At 40.2% G+C, this 22493-nt stretch overlaps 1 protein-coding gene across 2 annotated transcripts in view; it reads right to left on the bottom strand.

Moving 5' to 3' along the window:
- Positions 1 to 13974: 13974 nt before the first annotated feature.
- SLC17A8 (solute carrier family 17 member 8) overlaps positions 13975 to 22493 on the bottom strand; it is a 40852-nt gene continuing 32333 nt past the window's right edge. For both annotated transcript variants that reach the window (XM_068970287.1, XM_068970288.1), the window contains 2 exons: positions 17935 to 18062; positions 13975 to 16536 (listed from right to left, as the gene is read on the bottom strand). In XM_068970287.1, the coding sequence (XP_068826388.1) occupies positions 16192 to 16536; positions 17935 to 18062 (473 nt within the window). In that variant the 3' untranslated portion in view covers positions 13975 to 16191. The remainder of the gene's footprint in view (positions 16537 to 17934; positions 18063 to 22493) is intronic.

Genomic DNA, 22493 nt, shown 5'->3' with positions numbered 1-22493 from the left:
GCTTGCATGCCTGCATATGCTACAGCATGGATAAACCTTGAAGAAATGCTAAATGAAAGCAATCACAAAATACCATATATTATATGATTCCATTTATATGAAATGTTCACAATAGGCAAATCCATAGACAGAAAGTAGATTAGTGGTCGCCAAGAGATAGGGAAAGGGGAATGAGGAATGGTTGCTAATGAGTACAGGGTTCTTTCTGGGGTGATAAAAATGTTCTGGATTAGACAGTGATGTTGATTGCACAACCTCTTGAATATATGAAAACCACTGAATTATACACTTTAAAAGAATGAAATGTGTGGTATGTGAATTATATCTCAATTTAGAAACTAAAAGATTTAGGTTTTTGAAACGTGGTGCCAGGCTTTTTCTCTCTGCTCTTTGCCCTGTCATTCAGATAACACACAGCATTACGTGAATTTAATTCTGTGAAACTGATCAATATAAATGCTCACCAAAATAATTTAACGCATGAGGGTAAGGCCACCCTTCCCTCCTAGCTGTTACACTACTGACCCATCATCATGACTTGTGACTTGCTTTTTTTCCCCAGATGCCTCTCACATCCACCCTCGACTTTATGTCCCCATCACCATGACCCTTATTCACTGCATGCGGATAAATACACCAGCATGGCTGGGGTACCTACCTCTTTCCTTTTCTTGCCTCTAATCTCCAATCTGCTCTTACAGAACAATCCTAAAACATCACTTTTATCACTCCTGTGCCCCTAGTTAAGGATACAAAGTTGCTTTCTTAAATGACAAGATTTTTCATATCAGAGTAGCTATTAGGTTGGTACAAACGTAATTATGGTTTTGGACTGTGAATTTTAAATCATTATAACTAAGCTCAAACACATCATTATTAACCAAAATAGGAACCATTACAATCAACACATTTTTGCCAATAAGAAATAAGTTTGTTTGTTACTGTAGTATAAAAATCCATGCTTTGGGATTCAGTGAACTCTTGGAAAGCATTTTCTGCCTCCTGCTAGTTATGGAAGCATTTTCCCTGAAAAATGTTAAGATGCTTGAAGAAGCGGAAGTCAGTTGGCGAGAGGTCAGGTGAATATGGCGAATGAAACAAAACCTCAAAGCTCAATTCATTCAGCTTTTGAAGCAGTTGATTGTGTGATGTGTGGTCCTGCACTGTGTGAAGAATTGGGTCCTTTCTGTTGACCAATGCCAGCTGCAGGCATTGCAGTTTTCGGTGCATCTCATTGATTTGCTGAGCATACTTCTCAGATGTAATGATTTCACTAGGATTCAGAAAACTGTAGTGGATCAGACTGGCAGCAGACCACCAAACAGTGACCAAGACCTTTTTTGTTGCAAGTTTGGCTTTGGGAAGGGCTTTGGAGCTTCTTCTCCAACTCATCTTGTTGTATAAAATCCACTTTCCATTACACATCACAATCCAATTGAGAAATGGCTCATCATTGTTGCATAGAATAAGAGAAGATGACACCTCAAAATAACAACTATTTGATTTCCAGTCAGCTCACAAGGCACCCACTTATCAAGTTTTTTCACCTTTCCAATTTGCTTCAAATGTCGAATGATGGAAGAATAGCTGACATTGAATTCTTTGGCAACTTTTCAATTGTAAAAGGATCAGCTTCGATAATAGCTCTCAGCTGGTCAGTATCAACTTCTGATGGCCAGCCACTGCACTCATTATCTTCAAGGCTCTCATCTCCTTTGCAAAACTTCTTGAACCACCACTGCATTGTATGTTCATTAGCAGTTCCTGGGCCAAACGGCTGTTGATGTTGCAAATTGCCTCTGCTGCTTTACAACCCATTTTGAACTCAAACAAGAAAACTGCTCAAATTTGCTTTTCGTCTAACATTACTTCCCTAGTCTAAAATAAACAGTAAGTAATAAGCCATTAGCAAAAATGAAAAGCAAGAAGTGTGCATTAAAATGATGTATAACATAACCACATTTATTTAGACTAATTTCCAATATCAAATGGCAAATTTCAACAATGCAAAAACCACAATTACTTTTGTACCAACCTAATATTTTCTAAAAAATAGTCATTTTAAAAAAAATTCATCATTTTACTATGATTTTGTGTTCCTTCTACCTTAGAGTTGGAGTTTAGATGCTCAAATGTTAAAAGATGTGTTGCTGATTTGCATGGAAAATGGAACACAGTATTTCAAATTAGCTAGTCTGGAAAATTCAGGAAGAATGGTCAATGTACCGACAGCTTATCAAATCAAGTTAACAAGTCGATTCCTGGCATTACTCATTCTGCAATATCTAGTTCCTTTCCCTGTTGCTCCTCCTACATCCTTTCTGAGAGGAAGGCTTTCTTCTTTGCTCCATGTCTCTAAATCTTGCCTTCCCTTTAAGACCCAGCCCTGGTTCCTGCTCTTCTCTGAGGTTTTCAGGCTAGCCAGTGGTCCTGCCTTTTGGCTGCTCTATGGGATCCTTTTGGCATTTCTAGTTGTCTGGAGTACAGCCTGGGCATCACCCCACACCCTCCAGAGCATAGCCAAGGTTGAGGACCATTACAAAGACACATTCTCATCCTTGAATAAATAGGAATAAACAAGACAGACAAAGCCTTAGCTCCCAAAGACCTTAAATTCCAATGGGGAAAATAAGCAATAAGCATATTTTTAAAAAAAGAGATAATTTAGAAAGTGATAAAATAGATAAAAGCATACAAATAATAAAGAGTTGCTAAGAAAGTGGAAGAGGCAACTTAAGACATTCTGAGGGTTCTATTATGTGGAATCTAAAACAGATAAAGTCGGGACCTCCCCTCGCCACCACTGGTGAGCCAGTGGTTAAGAATCCATTCTTCCACTGCAAGGGGCATGGGTTCAGTCCCTGGTTGGGGAAGTAAGATCCCATTTGTTGCACAGTGTGGCCAAAAAAAAATGTCGAACTCACAAAAGCAGAGTAGAATTGTGGTCACTGGGGTTAGGAAGCAAGGAAGGGATATGAGCAGGTGATGGTCAAATGGTACAAAATTTCAGTTATGCAAGATAAATTCTGGAGATCTATTACACAGCATGGTGTCTAGCCAACAGTATTGTATACTCAAAATTGACTAAGTATAGATCTTATGTTCAGTGTTTTCAGCACACACTAATAATAATGGGAGGAACTCTTTGGGTGGTGATGGATGTGTCTATGACCTTGACACTGATGATGGTTTCATGGGTATGTATATATTCCCAAACTCATAGAGTTATATACATTGAATAAGCATAGCTTTTTTAATGTGCCAGTCATACCTCAATAAAGTGTTTTTTTTAATATACTTTTAGTGACATTTAACTAAGACCTAAATGACAAGAAGGAGCCTAGATATGAAGAAGGAGCATTTGAGACAGGGAGAACAACAAGGTTAGGTCATTTGAGTAACAGAAAGGAGGGCAATGAATGAAGGGAGGCGTGGAACAATACAAAATTGAAAAGGAAGTCAGAAGATGTAGGGACTTGGGAGCCATAGTGAAAATTTGGTTTTTATTTTAATTGAGATGAGAAGTTATGGTAGGTTTGCTGCAAAGATGATCACTATAATCCTTGCAACCCAATATAGATGTCCCATTGCAATGTGATTTTGAGGCTCCTTCCATCAGCGGGTGAAATCTATCATCCCTCTCCTTGAACTGGGGATGGCTCTGGAACCAAAAAATGTGGGAGAAGTGACACTGTGAGGCATCTGAGACTTAGCCTCAAGAGGCCCCTACTGCTTCCATTCTCTCCTTCTTACAATATAAGAAGTACAATATATCTATTATATCTATAACGTCTATCATGTAATGAAGCTGGGTCTAGCCATTCAGAGGATGTGAAGCCATGTGTTAGAGAACCAGGGCACCACAGGCAACAGCTAACACCAAAGCCAGTAAAGCCATCTAGGTCATCCAAACAAAGTCAAGCACAAGATGACTGCAGTCACAAGGGTGACCCCAGGGAAGACCAGTAGAAGAACCACCTGGTTGAATCCAGCTGAAATAGCCAACCCATAGAGGTGTGAGCCAGTACATAGTTTTGTGTCTCAAAGACATAAAATCAGTGGTGATTTGCCCTGAAGTGATAGACAAGTAATACAGAAATCTCTGGGGTTTTAAATAGAAGTAAAATAACATTTGCATATTTTAAATACCAGTTTCATCCTTAAAACAGTAATGAATCCATCCATAAAAGCTATGGTCTTCGATCTCTCTAAAAAAGAAAAATATTATAGCCTTCATCAGAGAGAGAGTGCAGCTCACAGAGATATGCTGAACAACTGGTGCCTTAACTCTTTCTCTACAAAAAATGAAATCTTATCCTCAAGCATATTAAAACTGTGTGAAACCACAAACACTAGACAAAAAAGAGCCCAAAGTCATTTGACTCTTTACCCCATTTCAGCCAAAAATAGAGTGAGAGAAATTCTGATGAAAACCAGGATCACATTTTAGACCAAAACTCATTATGAAATGTGTTCCTAAAGAAGATTAAAAAGGAACTATCTGCAAACCTCAAACCATGGAATTTCCATTTTATGTTATGTTGAAATAATCAAGAAAGCATTACATCATTCTTAAAAATGTGATAGACTGAAAGATGATCTTTGAACATGAATCCTTGGGAACAACTTTAAAACAATCAACACTATCAAAATATAAAAAGCTATTTTGTGGGAAAAAAATTCTGTAATTAGTGAAAGTCAAGATGCTTGCTCTTGCTGTGCATAATTGTTTGATCTGCAGAGAAATGGGATTCACTTTGGTTATATAAATAGCGTTATTTCTTAATGGTTCTTCAAGTGATAATATTTAACCAGGCTTTATGGCTATTTATTCACAGTACTTCATAGTATTTTCCATTAATAGTTACATTCCAATCAAGGATGTTAACACTATCTTTCTGTGGTGTTTCTCATCACCCTTTAGCATTTATCATGGTCAAACATCATGTAGCTTGAAAAGACACCATGCAGGTACTTTCAAAATGAGTTTATCTACTTAATGTCAATATTTTATAATCACTACTAGGAACCATGTGAAAGATGATAAATAAATTGGAGAAGTTCCTGCCTACCTGATTGCCCCACCACTCCAAGCCAAGCTCCCCAGTGGATCTATTAAACAGTAGAGAAAGAAGAAAGGGGGTATGGAAAAGGATTAGCACAAAGACTCCAAATGAAGGAAGGAGATGGGAACTATGATAGAAAATGAAGTTCCATGAAGAAAAAAGAAGATAGGACTATAAGAAGGCCAGATGCCTAAGCTAGAGAACCAGTCTTCCACAAAAAGCATCTCAGGCAGTGACTACAATTTACTAGATTTCCTTCAATTTAGTACTGGTAGTTCTAGTCAAATCTTATTTTATTTTTTTGGCCATGCTGTGTGTCTTGTGGGATCTTAGTTCCCCGACCAGGGATCCAACTAGTGCCCCATGGTAGTGCAAGCCCAGTGTCCTGACCACTGGACTGCCAGGGAATTCCCAGTCTTTGACTCTTTGGGATCATGGAAACCTTTGAGACTATGACAGCAGATAAGTCTTCTCTCCAGATGACTTTTGGAGAGAAGTCACAACTTACCATCTGGTTCACATTTTCTTGGGTGTTTGCAGACCTCATGTTGAGAAATCAACAGGTCTCCAGTACCTACACCTCACAACCACGACCCACAACATTAGTGGCTTTAACCCGCATCAGGGGGCTTCCCTGGTAGCTCAGGTGGAAAAGAATCTGCCTGCAATGCAGGAGACCCCGGTTCCATTCCTGGGTCGGGAAGTTCCCCTGGAAAAGGAAAGAGCAACCCACTCCAGCATTCTGGGGCTTCCCTGGTGCCTCAGACCGTGAAGAATCTGCCTGCAATGCAGGGGACCTGGGTTCGATTCCTGAGTTAGAAAGATCCCCTGGAGGAGGGCATGGCAACCCACTCCAGTATTCCTGCCTGGAGAATCCCATGGACAGAGAAGTCTGGCGGGCTGCAGTCCATACAGGACTAAGCACACAACCGGCTTCAGGATCTGTCTTTGCTCCTTCTTTCCTGTGAGACTGTATCTGTATGAAATTTGTGGCAAAGTTAATTTCATCAACAAATGTTCCCCTTCTTCGCCTCGTTTTCCTATGGCAGGTTAGTTCTGCTCGGCCACAAGCCTGACTGAAACGTGGCTCCATCCAGTCCCACCGGATTAAGCTGAGGAAAAAAAAGAGAAGCAGATCCATCTGGGAGCAATTCTCTAGCCTGTTTACCCGGATCCTACAGAAGTCATCATACGGATAGTCGAAAGGGTCCAAAGTCTCTCACATCCATGATTATGTCTAAGTTATTTGACTTCAGCTTTACTTCAGGATCCAGACGTTATGATTAGGCACGAGAAGGTTAACTCAACTTGTCAGGATACCAAGATGGCCCCGCCCACATTTGCAAATCACATCTCAGTCTGCTCTTGACAGGATACACCTGACAGGGAAATCTAACCCCAATCAGTCCTCCAGCTCAGTGTTGGTGAGCTCATCTCCTTCTAGAAAATAGGACCTGCACGCCTTATTAGGACATCCTCGACCTCCTAGCCAAGCACACCCAGCTTCTGAGTTGTCTCTTCTAACATTTTGTAAAATTTTTCTCATGTCCCAAATCCTTGGGAAGACTGCTTCACTGCTAGTAAGCATTAAACTACCCTTTCCTACTGCCCCTCAGCCATGGGTTGTTTCCCTTAAATAAAGGACACCAAAGTCATTACTAAATTGTTTTAATTTTGTCATGTGATGGCAGAGAGAGAGAGAGAGAAGGGAGAGGGGAAGGGAGGAAAGGGGGAAAAAGAAGAGAAAGAGGTTACTTTGTGCTGTTCCTGTTTCTGTGTTTAAAGAGCTTTCCAGCCCTGGAGTCGTAGTCACCTCCCAGACTCAAAATTCTCTCTATCTAGCCGTATCTGCGTCTCTGGACATTTCTTCCTTTAAAAAACAAAAAACAAAGAAACCTATTTTTGTGTCACGCACGCAGTGACACAACTTTTCTTCTCTTTTAGATTAAGGTTTGTTCTACTCCCTGCGATGTTGGGTTTCCTCCAATTACCTTCCTCCCTGTCAATGTTGGGTTCTGTCTTTAGTATCGGAAACTTTTCTGAACTCTCAGCAATCTTTGGCTATCTATTCATATGTAAGAGGAAGACAATAAAAAGTCCAGCCTTTGTTGAATACACTCCATCAGGCTTTTATCCTCACCGCTACATTGAAACGATTCTTATCAAGGTCACCAGTGACCTCCATGCCACCGATTCCAATGGCCCATTCTTAGCCCTCTTACTTCATTTAACAGCAGCTTTGATGCAACTGACTGTGCCCTGACCCTACGCTAACAATCACCCCTCCTTCAAGCCATTCTTTCTTCACCTAGCAGCAGGGTGCCATCCTCTCTGGGTCCCCTTCTCTAGCCCGCCTCCTCCCTTTTCCATATCCTCTGCCAACTCCTCCTCATACCCTACGTCTCTCTCTGTTGGAGTGCTCCCAGGGCTCAGTCATGTGCAAGTCTTGATGATCTCATCCGGGTCTCGTGGCTTTAACTACCATCGGTGTGATGTGACAATGACTCATGAATGTACAGCTCCAGCTCTGACCTCTGCCCTGAATCCCAGACTGCCTTCTACTGCCCACTGGTATTGCTACTCAGCAATCAATCAGTTCAGTTCAGTTCAGTTGCTCAGTTGTGTCTGACTCTTTGCAACCCCATGAACTGCAGCATGCCAGGCCTCCCCGTCCATCACCAACTCACAGAGTTCACTCAAACTCTTGTCCATCGAGTCAGTGATGCCATCCAGTCATCTCATCCTCTGTCGTCCCCTTCTTCTCCTGCCCCCAATCCCTCCCAGCATCAGAGTCTTTTCCAATGAGTCAACTCTTCACATGAGGTATCCAAAGTACTGGAGTTTCAGCTTTAGCATCATTCCTTCCAAAGAACACCCAGGACCAATCAATAGGCAAATAAAATTTCCAAGTCAAACATGTCCAAAATTTTTGATCCTGGATTTCTCCCCCTACCAAGTCTGATCCTCCCCAGTCTTCTGCTTCTCAGCAAATGTTCTGTCTTCCTTTGAAATATGTCTAGAACCTGACCACTTTAAAAGACTTGGTGTTCTCTAAATATGCCAGGTATATTCCCACTTGTGGTGCACGGCCTTTGTACTTGCTTTTTCTTATTCCTGGAACCCTTGGCCCAAATAGGCTCCTGACTTGCTTCCTCACTGCCTTTAGGTCTCTGCTGAAAGTTCACTACATCCCTGAATATGCCAACCCCCTCACTCCCTGTCCCCTTACCCTGTTCTATGTTTGTCTTTAGAACTTATCACCCTCTCACATGGCATATACTGAATTTAATTATCAACCTGCTTACTTGCAGTGTCTGTCCTCTACAATGTAAGCCCTATGAGAGCATAGACTTATTTTGTTCACTTATTTTCTATTCCCAATGCCTAGACCATTATAGGAGAAGGCAATGGCACCCCACTCCAGTACTTTTGCCTGGGAAATCCCATGGATGGAGGAGCCTGGTGGGCTGTAGTCCATGGGGTCGCTAGAGTCGGACACGACTGAGCAACTTCACTTTCACTTTTCACTTTCATGCATTGGAGAAGGAAATGGCAACCCACTCTGGTGTTCTTGCCTGGAGAATCCCCGGGACGGGGATGCCTGGTGGGCTGCCGTCTATGGGGTGGCACAGAGTCGGACATGTCTGAGCGACTTAGCAGCAGCAGCAGCAGACTATTATGGGTGCTCAATAATTGAAATGCTCATTATAGATGATAAATAATTGTAGATTGAATGAATGAATGTTTATTCCCATTGGAAGGGCATGGTGGGTGGCCTCCATAGGGAAGGATTGGGCAGGGGTCTACTTATTTTGATGGGGAAACCCCCAAATGTCAATGACTGCAAGCCTTTCTCTTAGAAAGTGAGTTCCCACCCCTCACACTGTAGATCCTTAGGTCTCTTGCCTAGAGGGTATGAGCTTGATGACCAGCATTTTGGAAACTTGGCGCATGAATGTGGCTGAAAGTTTTCAGTGTTTAGGATGGAAACTTTTAATTAATACCCCTGTGTCTACTGAGGTTCATTCATTCATTTATTCACTTATTCAACAAATATTTACCAAGTGACTATTAAATGCCAGACACTGTTCTAGGTACTTGAGATTCATCAGTGACCAAAACAGACTGAAGTCTCTACCTTTTGGAATTTATATGCAGCTATGACAAGTGTTCTTGAATCCAGAGATTTACTGTCCAGAAAATAAAGCTCCCATTTTGTACTAGGTGTGGGGAGGGGCAGTTTAGTGGTTGAGCTCTGCAGTTATAACTGCTTCTTACATGCACTTCCACTAGGGTTGCTACATCAGGCATTTCTAACCTTCAACCAGCCCTGTGTTTTCAGTTCCCCTCCTCTAATGTCAGTCTACCCACTCCCTCTGTTCTCCAGAGGTACCTGTCCCTGGTACCTCCAATGTCTCAGCTTCCCCTCATTTGGTAACACAAAACAGCTTTTTTCTTTTCTGATTTAGTTCTGCTGAAGTCAGTTAAGGCTGATGTATCCCTATTTCACTCCCCAAATGTGGTTGTCTCTTCCTTTCTCTTTGTCCTGGAAAATTTATGTGCTCTTTTATTCCTTATTTATAGTCTTAGGAAGTAGACTTACATTTAACCTGCCATGTTTGACCAATCAACCTGAAAATCACCTCCAGCATAATCATCCTTAAGTACATCAGATTTTGAAGAATATGTTTATTGAGCCTCTATTCTGCGCAGGGCATGTACTTAGCATCTGCAGAGTGTTTGTGTTTCCATATCTTGGATGTCTGAGAGAAATTCAATCTTCTGGCAACCCCCTGCAACTCCACAACAACACCACCACACACACACACACACACACATACACACACACACACACAGAGTAAGCACTGGGTTCAGCCTTCCTATGGGGTAACCAGGGAAAATTGGGAAAATAGAGGGGCCCCTATTTTCCCTAGGGGTTTTCTTCCATCTCACTCCAGGTCAGCAGTTGGTGAGAAGAGGGATCTCACCTGTTCATCTGGTTTTTCACCTGGCCCTGTACTGGGATCTGGATCAAACTACCAGAGCTCATTCCATCAGTTTGCTCACACCTTCCTGAAATTACTGGGACATTCTCCTGACTTTAAAAATTACCATTGTCTGAAATTACTGCACCCAAGAGAAGAGGTGGAGAACAGATTAAATATTGAATTAAGATTAATATTTAGTTAAGATTAATATGATATTGTAAATCAATATACTTCAACTTTTAAAAAAGAATTAAGATTAAAATATGGCCATTAGAATTCTTGACTATAAGTTCTGCTCTGAAACACCATTTATATTTTAATAAATAGTTAAATACTTGGGAATAAATAGTTGAAATTTCCTCATTGAGTGGCTATGAGAATTAAATCAGATTATATATGGAAAGGGCCTAGCATAAGGTCCAGGATCCAGTGAGAAATGAAATTTAAAGAAAATTTCAGCTTCCTTAGCTTTTCAGAGTGGTCTGCGTGGCTATTAAGGCCAGGTTTGAATCAGACCAAAATCTACTGTACTTTAATGACTTTCGATTCTAATAAAGATAGTAATCTCTGTGGTTTCTCCTGGAAGGGGCCCAAATAGCCCTTCCATACAAGATTTGCTCCGTATAACTTAGTTCCAATCTCCCAGAAAACCGTGTAGCACAGTCACGGCATTTTTGGCACTCAGGGTTAGGAGAATCTTTCAATATGCCAAGTGAGAGTTCACAAGACCCCTACTTAGTAGAGTTGAGTAACAGAACTAGTGCTCTCTCAGTAATTCACATGCTCTCCTTTATTCTCCACCCAAACTAGGAGCAGAAATAACACTGCATTTCCAGGTAAGGTAGTGAGATGCCAGTGTGCCTCCTTCTCCCTCCCCACTTCTTTGTTCACAGTGAAATCAAATCTTATAGAGAAGTGTGGTATATACATACAATGGAATACTACTCAACTATAAAAAAGAATGATTCCCATGCTAAGTGAAGTAAGTCGCACTGAGAAAGACAAACATATAATATCATTTATATGTGGAATCTAAAAAATTATACAAATGAATCTACATACCAAAAAAATAGACTCAGGCATAGAAAATAAAGTTACCAAAGGGAGGCGGGGGGAGGGGTGGATGAGTTAAGAATATGTGTTAAGAGATACACATGACCTCATATAAAATAAACAACAAAGATTATTACACAGGGAAAAATATTCAATATCTTATAATAACCTATAATTGTTCTCAGGTTTCTTAAAGCTGAGTGCTGAAGAATTGATGCTTTTGAACTGTGGAGAAGACTCTTGAGAGCCCCTTGGACTGCAAGGGGATCCAACCAGTCAATCCTAAAGGAAATCAGTCCTGACTATTCATTGGAAAGACTGATGCTCAAGCTGAAACTCCAATACTTTGGCTACCTGATGCGAAGAACTGACTCCTTAGAAAAGAGCCTGATGCTGGAAAAGATTGAAGTCATGAAAAGAAAGGGACAACAGGGGATAAGATGGTTGGATGGTATCACCAAATCGATGGACATGAGTTTGAGCAAGCTCCGGGAGTTGGTGATGGACAGGGAAGCCTGGTGTGCTGCAGTCCATGGGGTTGGAAAGGGTAGGACACGACTGAGCAACTGAACTGAACTGAACCTGTAATGGAAAAGAATCTGGAAAAGTACATTTAAAAAATTGCTTATATGTTCCAATTGTGAACAACAAAATCCTGGGTACCTGACTGACTGGAATAAGCCTCTGGTCCACTCAATCCAACCCACACTCAGCTGGTAACACAAGAGAGAAATAAACATTTGCTGATATTTGAGGTTTAATTTAATACCACAATAACCCTAGGGAAATAAATTAGTTCTAGAGAACTTGTAAAGATAAATTAAAAGGGACTTCAGCATCCATTAATGGCAGACTAGGTAGTTCAGACCAACTCCACACTAGAAAAGACAACAAAAAATGTTTTTAATGTCTGCTCAAAAGCACTGTGGAACCATCATGGCAGTGAAAAATCACCTGGCCACCATCTGGCCATCTGGGAGAAGATGAAAGTCCAGAGAAGTAAGCCTGACATTTGAGGTCACTTTTCTCCTGGGAGCATTTGCTAATTATAACAAAGCCAGTATTTGATATCTGAGTAGTTTGATAACCTGGTATAGACATAAAAGTTGGATGCTGGGGAAAACATAGTAGTGTGGGATGGGACCCTGAAGTACTGTATTCCAGGAACAAGAGTGAATTGAAAGAGAAAGAGCCTCCACACTGCCTGTAGCCCAACTTCAGATCATCTAGGTGGCCCAGAATATCTCAGGCCTTTCAAATGAATTAAAGAGATTCCAGATTGCTAATGCCTTCAGGCTCTTAAAAGAAGTAAATGAAAATCCTTTCTGGAGAAAAAGGAAGCAAACACACACACACACACACACACATTATTTTAAGCCTAAAATAAACATATTTTTTCTAAAATATTCTGCAAGCAATTTTCAAATATAATTTTGGATACAATCAAAGAAAACGAAGTGTAGACTGAGATAAGATACTGTGAACAAGAGTCAGCAAAACCAGTCGAAAAATAGACGCACTCCAGATAGTGAGACTGATCATACTTTAATTAGCTCCTTGAGTTCCAGGAAATAAAATACAGTGTTGAAAATTTCAGTGGAGAACTGGAAATATTTTATTTAAGGATATAGCAGGATTGAAAAAGAACCACTAAATGTTCTAAAATTGAAAACACAATAACTGAAATTAAGAACACAGTGTGTGGAGTTTAACTGAACCTTGTAGAGAGAGAAATAAAGAACTTAAAAATAAGTCAGAAGATATCCAAAATAACACAGATAGTGGCAAAAAGCCTGGAAAATACAGAAGTGATGGTCAGAGTGCTACCCGCAGACTAGCATCCATTTTGGGTTCTCAGAAAGAGCCTACAGAAAAAAGGGGCCAAAAGCAGTATAGTAGGAGAGAGTGGCTGAAATTTTTCCAAAAGTGATGTAAGACATTGAGCTCCAGATTGAAAATAAAATTAAGTGGACTTGGCAGGGAAGAGAGAAAAGGCTACTTTCTTAAAAGTCAAAGATGACTCAAAGATTTATTTCCAGTGAAAGGGTGATGTAATTAACTGAGATAAGAAACAGGGAGGGAGGAAAAGGTCTGTTGGGCTCAGAAGGAATCAGTGTGAAATAGAAATAGTAGGTTCCAATTTTTACTTTGAATTTAACACCCAGGCAGGGATAATAAATGTGTCATTATTTCTTAAACAATTACTATTTTTCTTGTTATGTTCATGTTCCAAAACTTTCATTGTTTAAAAAGGACCAGTCAAACTTTCTTGTCTCAAGAATCTAGCACCTCAGGTCTCCTTCCCTTCTTGCTAGAATCCATAGTTTGCCTCTAAGAACTGACCTACAAATGGATATTTGCAGCAAAATGTACAGTGACTTGCAAACCATTCAATACATTTGCCTGATGTTCCAATATAATTATTTGTTCATTGCAACCTTTACTAACCCCATCACAACAAAATAATGTGTTTTCTACTTTTTAACACCATAACTTAGGACCCCATTTTTTAAATACTGTAAGGACAAGTGACAGGTGCCCTAAAGGCTTTGATTTATCAAAGTAATTTGTCAAATTTCTACATATGCTGCTGACTTCAAATGTTGGAGTAAGTACAACTTTGTGTCACATTCTGCAATATTGCCTTAAGGATTACCATGAGTTCTTAAAATAGTTATTGACTTCATTAACAGAAGGAAAAAAGAAAACGCTGGCCACCATAAATTTCTCTCTGTAATTTTTTTACTTAGAAAATGGCACAACTTTCACAATAAATCCTATCAAGAGTGAAAATGAAACAGCATGCTTTCTTTTCAACCCATAAAAGGTTAAAATATGATAATGATGATGATAAGTAATGTTTATTGAGCACTTTCTATGTGCCAGGAATTGTTCTAAGTTACATAGTTTCACTAAAGAGATTTAAACACATATAATAACATAAATGATATACCAGTGACATAAATAATACTATTTGATAGAGAGTCAGGCATTTTCCCCCTAAAAGTATTCTTTTATAAAATACATTATAATTCTGCTGATACAGTTAGGGACCAGAAATATATATATATGGGAGAAACTAGAAAAAAAAAATCCTACTATAACAAACTATAAGTAAATTTACCATTTTTTCTATAATACTATCTTTTTCTTCTGAAAGTAGAATTTAAAATTTCAAAAACAATAAAAAGGAAAATCATTTTATTTTCAAGCAACATTTTTACATGCCAACATTGTTTTCAAATATCATTAAATTTTAAAATATATTTAGAGAGTATCATGTTATTGCCTTATGCAAAGATAAGTTTTCCAGCACTAACTATGGATCTAGTTGTCCCAGATGTTTACGTTCAGTATTTCACTGTTTAACTACTGCTATGTTATTGTGGTTTCCCTGAATATCATTCTGAGTAAAGTCAGGAATACTTCAATCATAGTTTTGTCTAGTTGATCAAACTTCCATCACCAGCCAAAATGCCTAAAGACATACATTTTTTTTTTAATAGAGGACTCTTCTAAGAGAATTTTACCTAATAAAATGCATGAACCAACTTCTTAAATTACTAAATGTCTTAAAGATTTACAAGTAATGTGGGACATTATTTAACCACATTGTTGACATTATGACGGGTTTAAATTGTATTTTTTAGCTCACACAACACAGTTTGTGGGATCCTACTTCTCTGACCAGGGATTGAACTGGGCCCCCTGCAGTGGAATGGCAGAGTCCTAACCACAGGATGCCAGGGAATTCCCTGAAGGGGTGAAATTTAGTTTACTTCTTCTCAGCCATTCTGACCATCAGATTCCGGGAACTTTGCTATTTTGCTTAGTTTTTCATTTTTCCTAACCTATTTGAATCTCTCATATAGTCTGTAACTCTTGTTATTAAAAAAATATAAGAAAAGTATGAATTCACGTTATGAGCTTCCCTGGTGGCTCAGGTGGTAAAGAGTCTGCCTGCAATGCAGGAGACCTGGGTTTGATCCCTGGGTTGGGAAGATCCTCTGGAGAAGGAAATGGCAACCCACTCCAGTATTCTTGCCTGGGAAATCCCATGGACAGAGTTGCCTGGCAGGCTACAGACCGTGGGGTCGTAAAGAGTTGGACACAACTTAGCAACTTTCACATATATATGAATTCACAGACTCATCTGGCTCTCAGATTACCTAGGGCCCTAAGGATCTTTGAATCCAGTCCCCCATATGATGTTTGAATGTTCTCTGCCACATCAACCCAAATGTTCTCCATCCTCCATGCCTGCCAAGATAGGGAATTAACCACATGACAACACACTCCATTTACAGTTTTCATTATTAAAAATATCTCTTCTAACCTGAAGCAAAACCTTCTTCTCCAAAATTGACATCTATTTTGGACTCCACCAATCTCAACACTTGGAGTAGGAAATGGTAACCCACTCCAGTATTCTTCTCTGGGAATCCCATGAACAGAGGAGCCTGAAGGGCTGAAGTCCATGGGGTTGCAAAGAGTTGGACATGGCTGAGCATGCATGCATGCACACAATCTCAGCACTGCCTCTGGCACGATGACCCTGAGCAAGTCCATCTTTTGTTGCTTTCTTTTCCTCAGTTGTAAAATGGGGATAAGCATTGTTATATCATGGGGTGTGGAGATTAAATGAGAATGTAATAAAGCATCTGGCACAATAGAGGGCCTTTGAAAGCAGTGGCCTTTATTAGGAATAGGAAACCCACCCCTGCATGGCTGCTCTCAGAAAGGTAGTAACAGCTATTTTTTTCTCTCCTCCAGGCCAAATATCCCCATTTCCTTCCATTTTTCTTTGAAAAACATGGCATTTTGTCTCTTATTCTTCCAATCATTCCTTCCTGAATAGTTTATTCTTTGAGATAAGAATCAACTGCAAATCAAAAAACTTACAGCCATACATTTTATGAACTTAGAGTAAGTTGTTTCCCTACTGCTGAATAAATCTCTCCCTGCTCCCCGACATGCAACGTCCCTAGAGTTAACCCCCTGGCAAGCCAGCCTATGGAGAAGAAAATGGGTATGGATACTTTCTGGTTCTAGAGTGCAGAGGAGCCAAAAGTGCCCCTCAGACATTAGGATGCATCTGAGAAGTCTTCCCCTTCATTCTGGTAGGATGTCAGCTCTTCCTCGTTGAGGGTCACCCCTCTCTGTCCTCTCCATTCCTTTCTCTGGGCTTCACAATTCTGGGTGGTGGCTCCATATGACATCTTCTTTCTGGGACTTGCAAAACTCTCATGGTTGAGTTCTGTCTCCTCAGCTAATTCATCCTGGTCAATGATTCCACACTTCTCCTCAGAAAGGTTTTCGGGATCTGCCCACTCCTGTTTCTCCCCAGAAGCAAAGACCCCGTAGAAGATGACGCCACTGTAGTGCACCAAGGCAGCTATGAGGAACACATTCTGCCACTCCTCACGGGTCTGAACAAGAAAACAGTACCAATTAATATTTTAACCAAAAACGGAAATTAACAGTATCTTCTGGAGTCCTCCACTGGGACAAAAGCACTTAGTCACCCCAAAGCAATGCTGTGCTTCCTGGGAAGATGTGTGGCAGATGCATGCCCAGGACCCAAATGGAATTTGAGTGTTTAAAAAAATCAAAGTTAAGACTACAGTGAATATGCATTTTTTTTTAATTTAGAAAAATACTTTATAAAATAAACCTCCTGTAATTTCCTTGCTGCACCATTTCACAGCTCTCCTAAATATACAAATGAGGTTAAATTAAATTTGCTTTAGGAACCCACCATTGTAAATATCAGAGGTCTCCTTCGTGCTTGCTTTGGATACATGACAATTTGAGTCACGAAAATGCTCAGTTTGGACTGCCAGTAGCTTATGTATAATCATATCTTCTGTGAAAATATATTGTATAAAAAATAATGGGAATTTGTGTTGAAAGATTTAATAACAGAATTAATAATCATATTACTAATCCTATCATCTCATGAACAGAGACATAGTTTGGCTCCTCTGCCCGTAAAGTCATCAGAGCCCACCTTTCTTTTCTATCAAAAATAAGAAATGTTATCCCACACTTTCTTCTCCAAGAAACAGGAAGAATTTCTGAAGTTATATTTTTAATAGGATGTGCAACAACAAAGAAATAGTTGGGTAAAAATGCCATAGTATCAAACATGTTAATTTGCAGAAGGCAGGATATCTAAAACCCTTTCAAAGACAGAGATGAAGAATGTGGCCTGTGGCTGAATTCTGGATGGATCTGGGATCCTCCTGTACTACCCACCTTAGTCTAAATACACAAATGTGCAGTAACGACCTGCTGCCGCACCTGCATAGGTTCTTAGGAAGGGTCATTAATGTCTTGTTTGTTTTCTTCATAATAAGGAAGTATAACTGCACTAATATTTTCATGCTGGAGCATGCTAAGCAATAATTGGAAATGGTGATAAAGTCTAATTACTTGGAATTATAAAACAACCTTGGGTAATTTATTTATCTTGAGTTGATTGCCTCAGTTTCTTTTTTGTGTCTTTAAACAGTCTTTATGGTATTATCACTTCTTCTACACACACACACACACACACACACACACACACACACACATACACACACCACACACACACACCCCCCTTCTATTTCTCAGTTTAAGAAACATAGAACCAAACATCAATCAGTCCTGCTGCCATCAATAAATGATAATTTTTTTAAAAGAAGAAAAAAAAATAGAAGCTCAAGTGACTCAGCCAAGTCAAGGACATACACATTTACACAGGCTGGGATAGGGCCTTGAGACTTTGTACAGTATTTCGGTCCTCTCATACTGTAACCCACAGCCCCAAAGGAAACCATTACCTTGTGCTTGGTCATTGCACCCACAATAAGGGGACAGACCATTCCAGAGAGGGTTCCCACTCCATTTGAGATTCCCATGAGAATGCTGGCATAGCGAGGGGCAATATCCAAGTGGTTGACATTGAAACCTACAGTGAAGCCAAACATCTCAAAATCAGACTCAGGAACAGAATTCCAAATACATTTTGGAAAATATTTAGCTTTCCCCAACTCTCATCAATCTCTTTCCTCTACTAATGGATACCTTTACCAAAAGGACTGGCTTGAGGATTGTCAGGCTGTGTCTGCTCATAGCAGAAAACCATGGTATGATTGATTCAGTTCAGTTCAGTCACTCAGTCGTGTCAGACTCTTTGTGACCCCATGAATAGCATTAGCAATGGCTAAAATGGGTTCTTCATGGGGAGAATTATGGCACCTCTATCTTCTCGGCTTGAAACCCCAAAATAATGATGTTTGGGGCAATACTGAAAAGCACAGCCTGGATCACACATATTCAGAGTAAGCCATCACACAATCACATTGTTGTTGTTTAGTTCCTAAGTTGTATTCGACTCTTTTGCAACCCATGGACTGTAGCCCTCCAGGTTCCTCTGACTGTGGGATTTCCCAGGCAAGAATACTGGAGTGGGTTGCCATTTCCTTCTCCAGGGGATCTTCTTAACCCTGCACTGCAGGCAGATTCTTTACCACTGAGCCACCAGGGAACCACCTGAGCCACCAGGTAAGCCCACACAATCACATACAGTGTGATTAAAACTATACCTTGCTGCATAATATCCTCCTTCCTAGCTCTCAGCTCACTCCCAAAAGGCTACCACAGGCAGGTCTGCCTTAGTACCACAGGGCATATTATAAAGGGCTCTTTTTGGATAAGAAAGATTTATACAAACATTTGCAGGATCCTCTGTAATTTACAAAACACTTCAACATACAGACTTGATTTGGAATTTGTAAATCTGGATTCGAATCTTATTCTTATCTCTTAAACAAGTCATCTTTAGGACTTTGTTTCCTCATCTCTATTTTGAGGATCATATTACTCCTTAACTCATAAAGATGCTGTGAGATGAGACTTGGGGGAAATATGTATGCGAGAGCTCTTGGCAAACAGCTGAGCTCTAGCAACTATCACGGTGCCAATATCAGCATCACTGCTATTGCTGCCACTGTAAAACACACCCGTCACTCTGGGGTCTTTTATGAATAGGTAATGCTGCAGGGAGTGGTAAAATAAAAAATCACCAGTACCTCACTATTCATCTGTTTTTCAGGAGAAAAGGATGAGTGGAATGAAGGAAGCGGGAAGGCAGAGGGACAAGGCTTTGAAAGAGGAGGCATTGGGCACTGGGAACCAACTCTGCCAGTGTAGCCTAGCGTTGCATTTTAGAGTCAGACCTTGGATCTGGCTGTTTAATTGAGATGCAAACCTGGACAAATGATTTAATCTTTCTGAACTTCAGCATCTTCATCTATAAACTGGGATGATCATTCTTATAAAACTGTTGTAAGAATTAAGATAAATAATATATGTCAATTACATAGGTACAAAGAGGTGAAAGCCAACACGTTCTTTGCAGTACAACCTCCATCTACCCAGTTTACTTTCCTGAGCTGGCAAAGTATCCGGTGCATAGTAGGTACTCTATATATAGTTGTTTAATTAATTACCAACTTGAACTCTGAAATTACAGCAGTGGGTTATAGGTCTTATTTACTCATATTTTTATTTTCCCTTGTCTTGCTTTTTAATGCTCTATTTTGTGCAAATAACTAAAAATATAATTTAAAAAAAATTTCTAAACCAGCCTATTGGCTGCTTGTTTTATTTCCTACCTCTGTTCAGAGAGAATTTTAAGAAAACCTTTCTGGAATAAACATACCTTCTCTTTCAGACCAAAGTGGCAGAATATCAGAATATAAAACAGCTGCAAGATTAATTAATCTTACTATTTATTTGAATGTGATAAACACTTTATTAGAAAAGAACCCAGAGATAAGAAGCAATTAATATGATTGGCGAGTATTATATTCTGATACAAAGCCTAGACATCTGCGTTCAGCTAAAGATAATATGAGAAAAGCCATTTAGGTTTCTAGCTACACAATCCTGGGGTTTGGGGGAAAAATCATTGGGAAACTGAGATACTAATAGATTTTTTTTTTTTGAAGCAGACACATTAAGCAAGTTACACACAAGTTGAGAGAGTCTGTCTTCTCTACATAAGACATCTTCTAAAGCAGATATCACCCATTCTTTGTATCTTTCTAATCTCACCTGTCTCAGCTCTTATATTTATAATCCGTTCCTAAACTGAGCAAGTCCCCCGTGGCATCCCTATTAACTCCTTGTAAAGTTGACATACAGCAGATCCTAAGGAATCATCCTCCCCATGACCATAGTCCCTCCCATAGTCTCACTGTGGATCAGATAAACCGTTATTCCAATCCTAATCACTTAATTTACCGAGTAAGTTAAGTCACCTCCCAAGCCTCAGCGTCCTCACTAGTAAAATGAACATAGCAATACTCTTCTCATCAGGCTGCTACAGGGATTAAATGAGTTCATACCTTAAAAGTGACCAGCACGGTGTAAGTGCCAGAAAAAAAAAATTTCTGTCTGTTTGATTGTTGCTTAAACTGGCAATCTGGGGACAATATGAGCCTGAATATTTCAATATCTCTGTGGACAGGATATGAATCTCTTTTGCATTACAGGGCTATCAAAAGAAGATGTCCCTTAACATCCTGCTGGGAACAATACATGACTGCTCTATCCTTGCTCCTCAAAGTGTGGACTATTGATCAGTGGCGTCAACTTCACTGCTCGAAATGCAGGATCTCAGGCTCCACTCTACACTGGCTAAATCAGAATCTGCATTTTTGCAAGATCCTAAGGTGACTTGTATGCACCATTAAATTTTGAGAAGTATTGGGCTAGATTGAATAATAATTGAACAACCGTAGTGAATATTTTTTAATTGTTTTATGCATTTAGTACTGGGACTAAGAGCTTCAAAAGCTTTATTTCCACTAGAATGTAAACTTTATAAGGACAGAAACTTTTCTCTTTTTCACTGCAGTATCTGCTGTGCCAAGAACAGTGTCTGACTCTTGGGAAGTGTGAAGGAATGAAAGAATGACCTCAGTTCACTGCAATCTCCCAACAACCCGATGAAGTTGCCATTATATCTCTCTAGTCTCTAGATAAGGAAACTGAGGCTGAGGGTTTAAATAACTCAGCTTTTTTTTTTTTTTTTTTTTTTGCCTTCTGTAAATAGTAAGTACTAAAGAGGGGCCTTACACCTAGGTCTTTGCATCCCTAAACTCAAGTTGTTAGCTTCAGGCTACTTAAAGTGCAAACTTTTTTTTTCCAATTTAACTATTCATCAGCTCTATTTATAGTTGACCCTTGAACAAAGTAGGTTGGAGCTGCATGGGTCTAGTTACAGGCAGATTTGTTTGTCAGTAGTAAATACTACAGTATTGCCGGAGATGCAGGAGACACGGGTTCAATCCCTGAGTCAGAGAGATCGCTAGGAGGAGGAAATAGCAACCCGCTCCAGTATTCTCGTCTGGAAAATTCCATGGATGGAGGAGCTTGGTGGGGTACAGTTCGCAGGGTTGCAAAAAGTCAGAAATGACTGAGCAACTAAGCATGCAAGCACGCATGCACAGGATCTGTGGTTGATTGAATCCTCAGATGCTAAATCGAGGATACAACAAAACCCAGGATGCAGAGGAATACTTTGTATAGGAGGGCTTCTCTCATAGCTCAGTTGGTAAAGAATCCGCCTGCAATGCAGGAAACCCTGGTTTGATTCCTGGGTTGGGAAGTTCCACTGGAGAAGAGATAGGCTACCCACTCCAGTATTTTGGGCTTCCCTGGTGGCTCAGAGGTTAAAGCCTCTGCCTGCAATGAGGGAGACCTGGGTTCAATCCCTGGGTCAGGAAGATCCCCTGGAGAAGGAAATGGCAACCCACTCCAGTATTCTTGCCTGGAGAATCCCATGGACAGAGGAGCTTGGTGGGCTACAATCCATGGGGTCGCAGAGTCGGACTCGACTGAGTGACTTCTCTTTCTTTCATTTGTGGCTCAGCTGGTAAAGAATCCGCCTGCAGTGCAGGAGACCCGGGTTCAATCCCTGGGTTGGGAAGATTCCCTGGAAAAGGGAAAGTATATCCACTCCCGTATAGTCAGATTTTTGACTATGTGGGGTAGGGGATCAGCACCCATAACCCCCAAACCGTTCAAGGGTGAACTGTATTTTGATAAGACCAAGGCCCTGTTTAAGAGTCGTTTTGACCAGAGGTCAAACCAGAGGTGTTTTTCTGTTCTAGGATGTTATCACCCTGTTTGATCTTTAAGACAGCCCAGAATCATGGAAAGAGCTCAGGCATGAAGACCAAGCAGGACACCTTAGTTCTTCCTTTGTCCCCAGTTGTGTAACAATAGGAAAGTCCTTCATTTCCTAAGCTTTAAGTTATTCCTCAGTAAAATAATGGTAATATCATTTGCTTCACAATGTTGTCAGAAATGCAATACATGTCAAGTGTTC

This window comes from Capricornis sumatraensis, chromosome 4 (assembly GCF_032405125.1).
Source record: "Capricornis sumatraensis isolate serow.1 chromosome 4, serow.2, whole genome shotgun sequence".
In the NCBI taxonomy this organism is placed as follows: Eukaryota; Metazoa; Chordata; class Mammalia; order Artiodactyla; family Bovidae; genus Capricornis; species Capricornis sumatraensis.
This window is presented reverse-complemented; position numbering and strand designations above follow the sequence as displayed.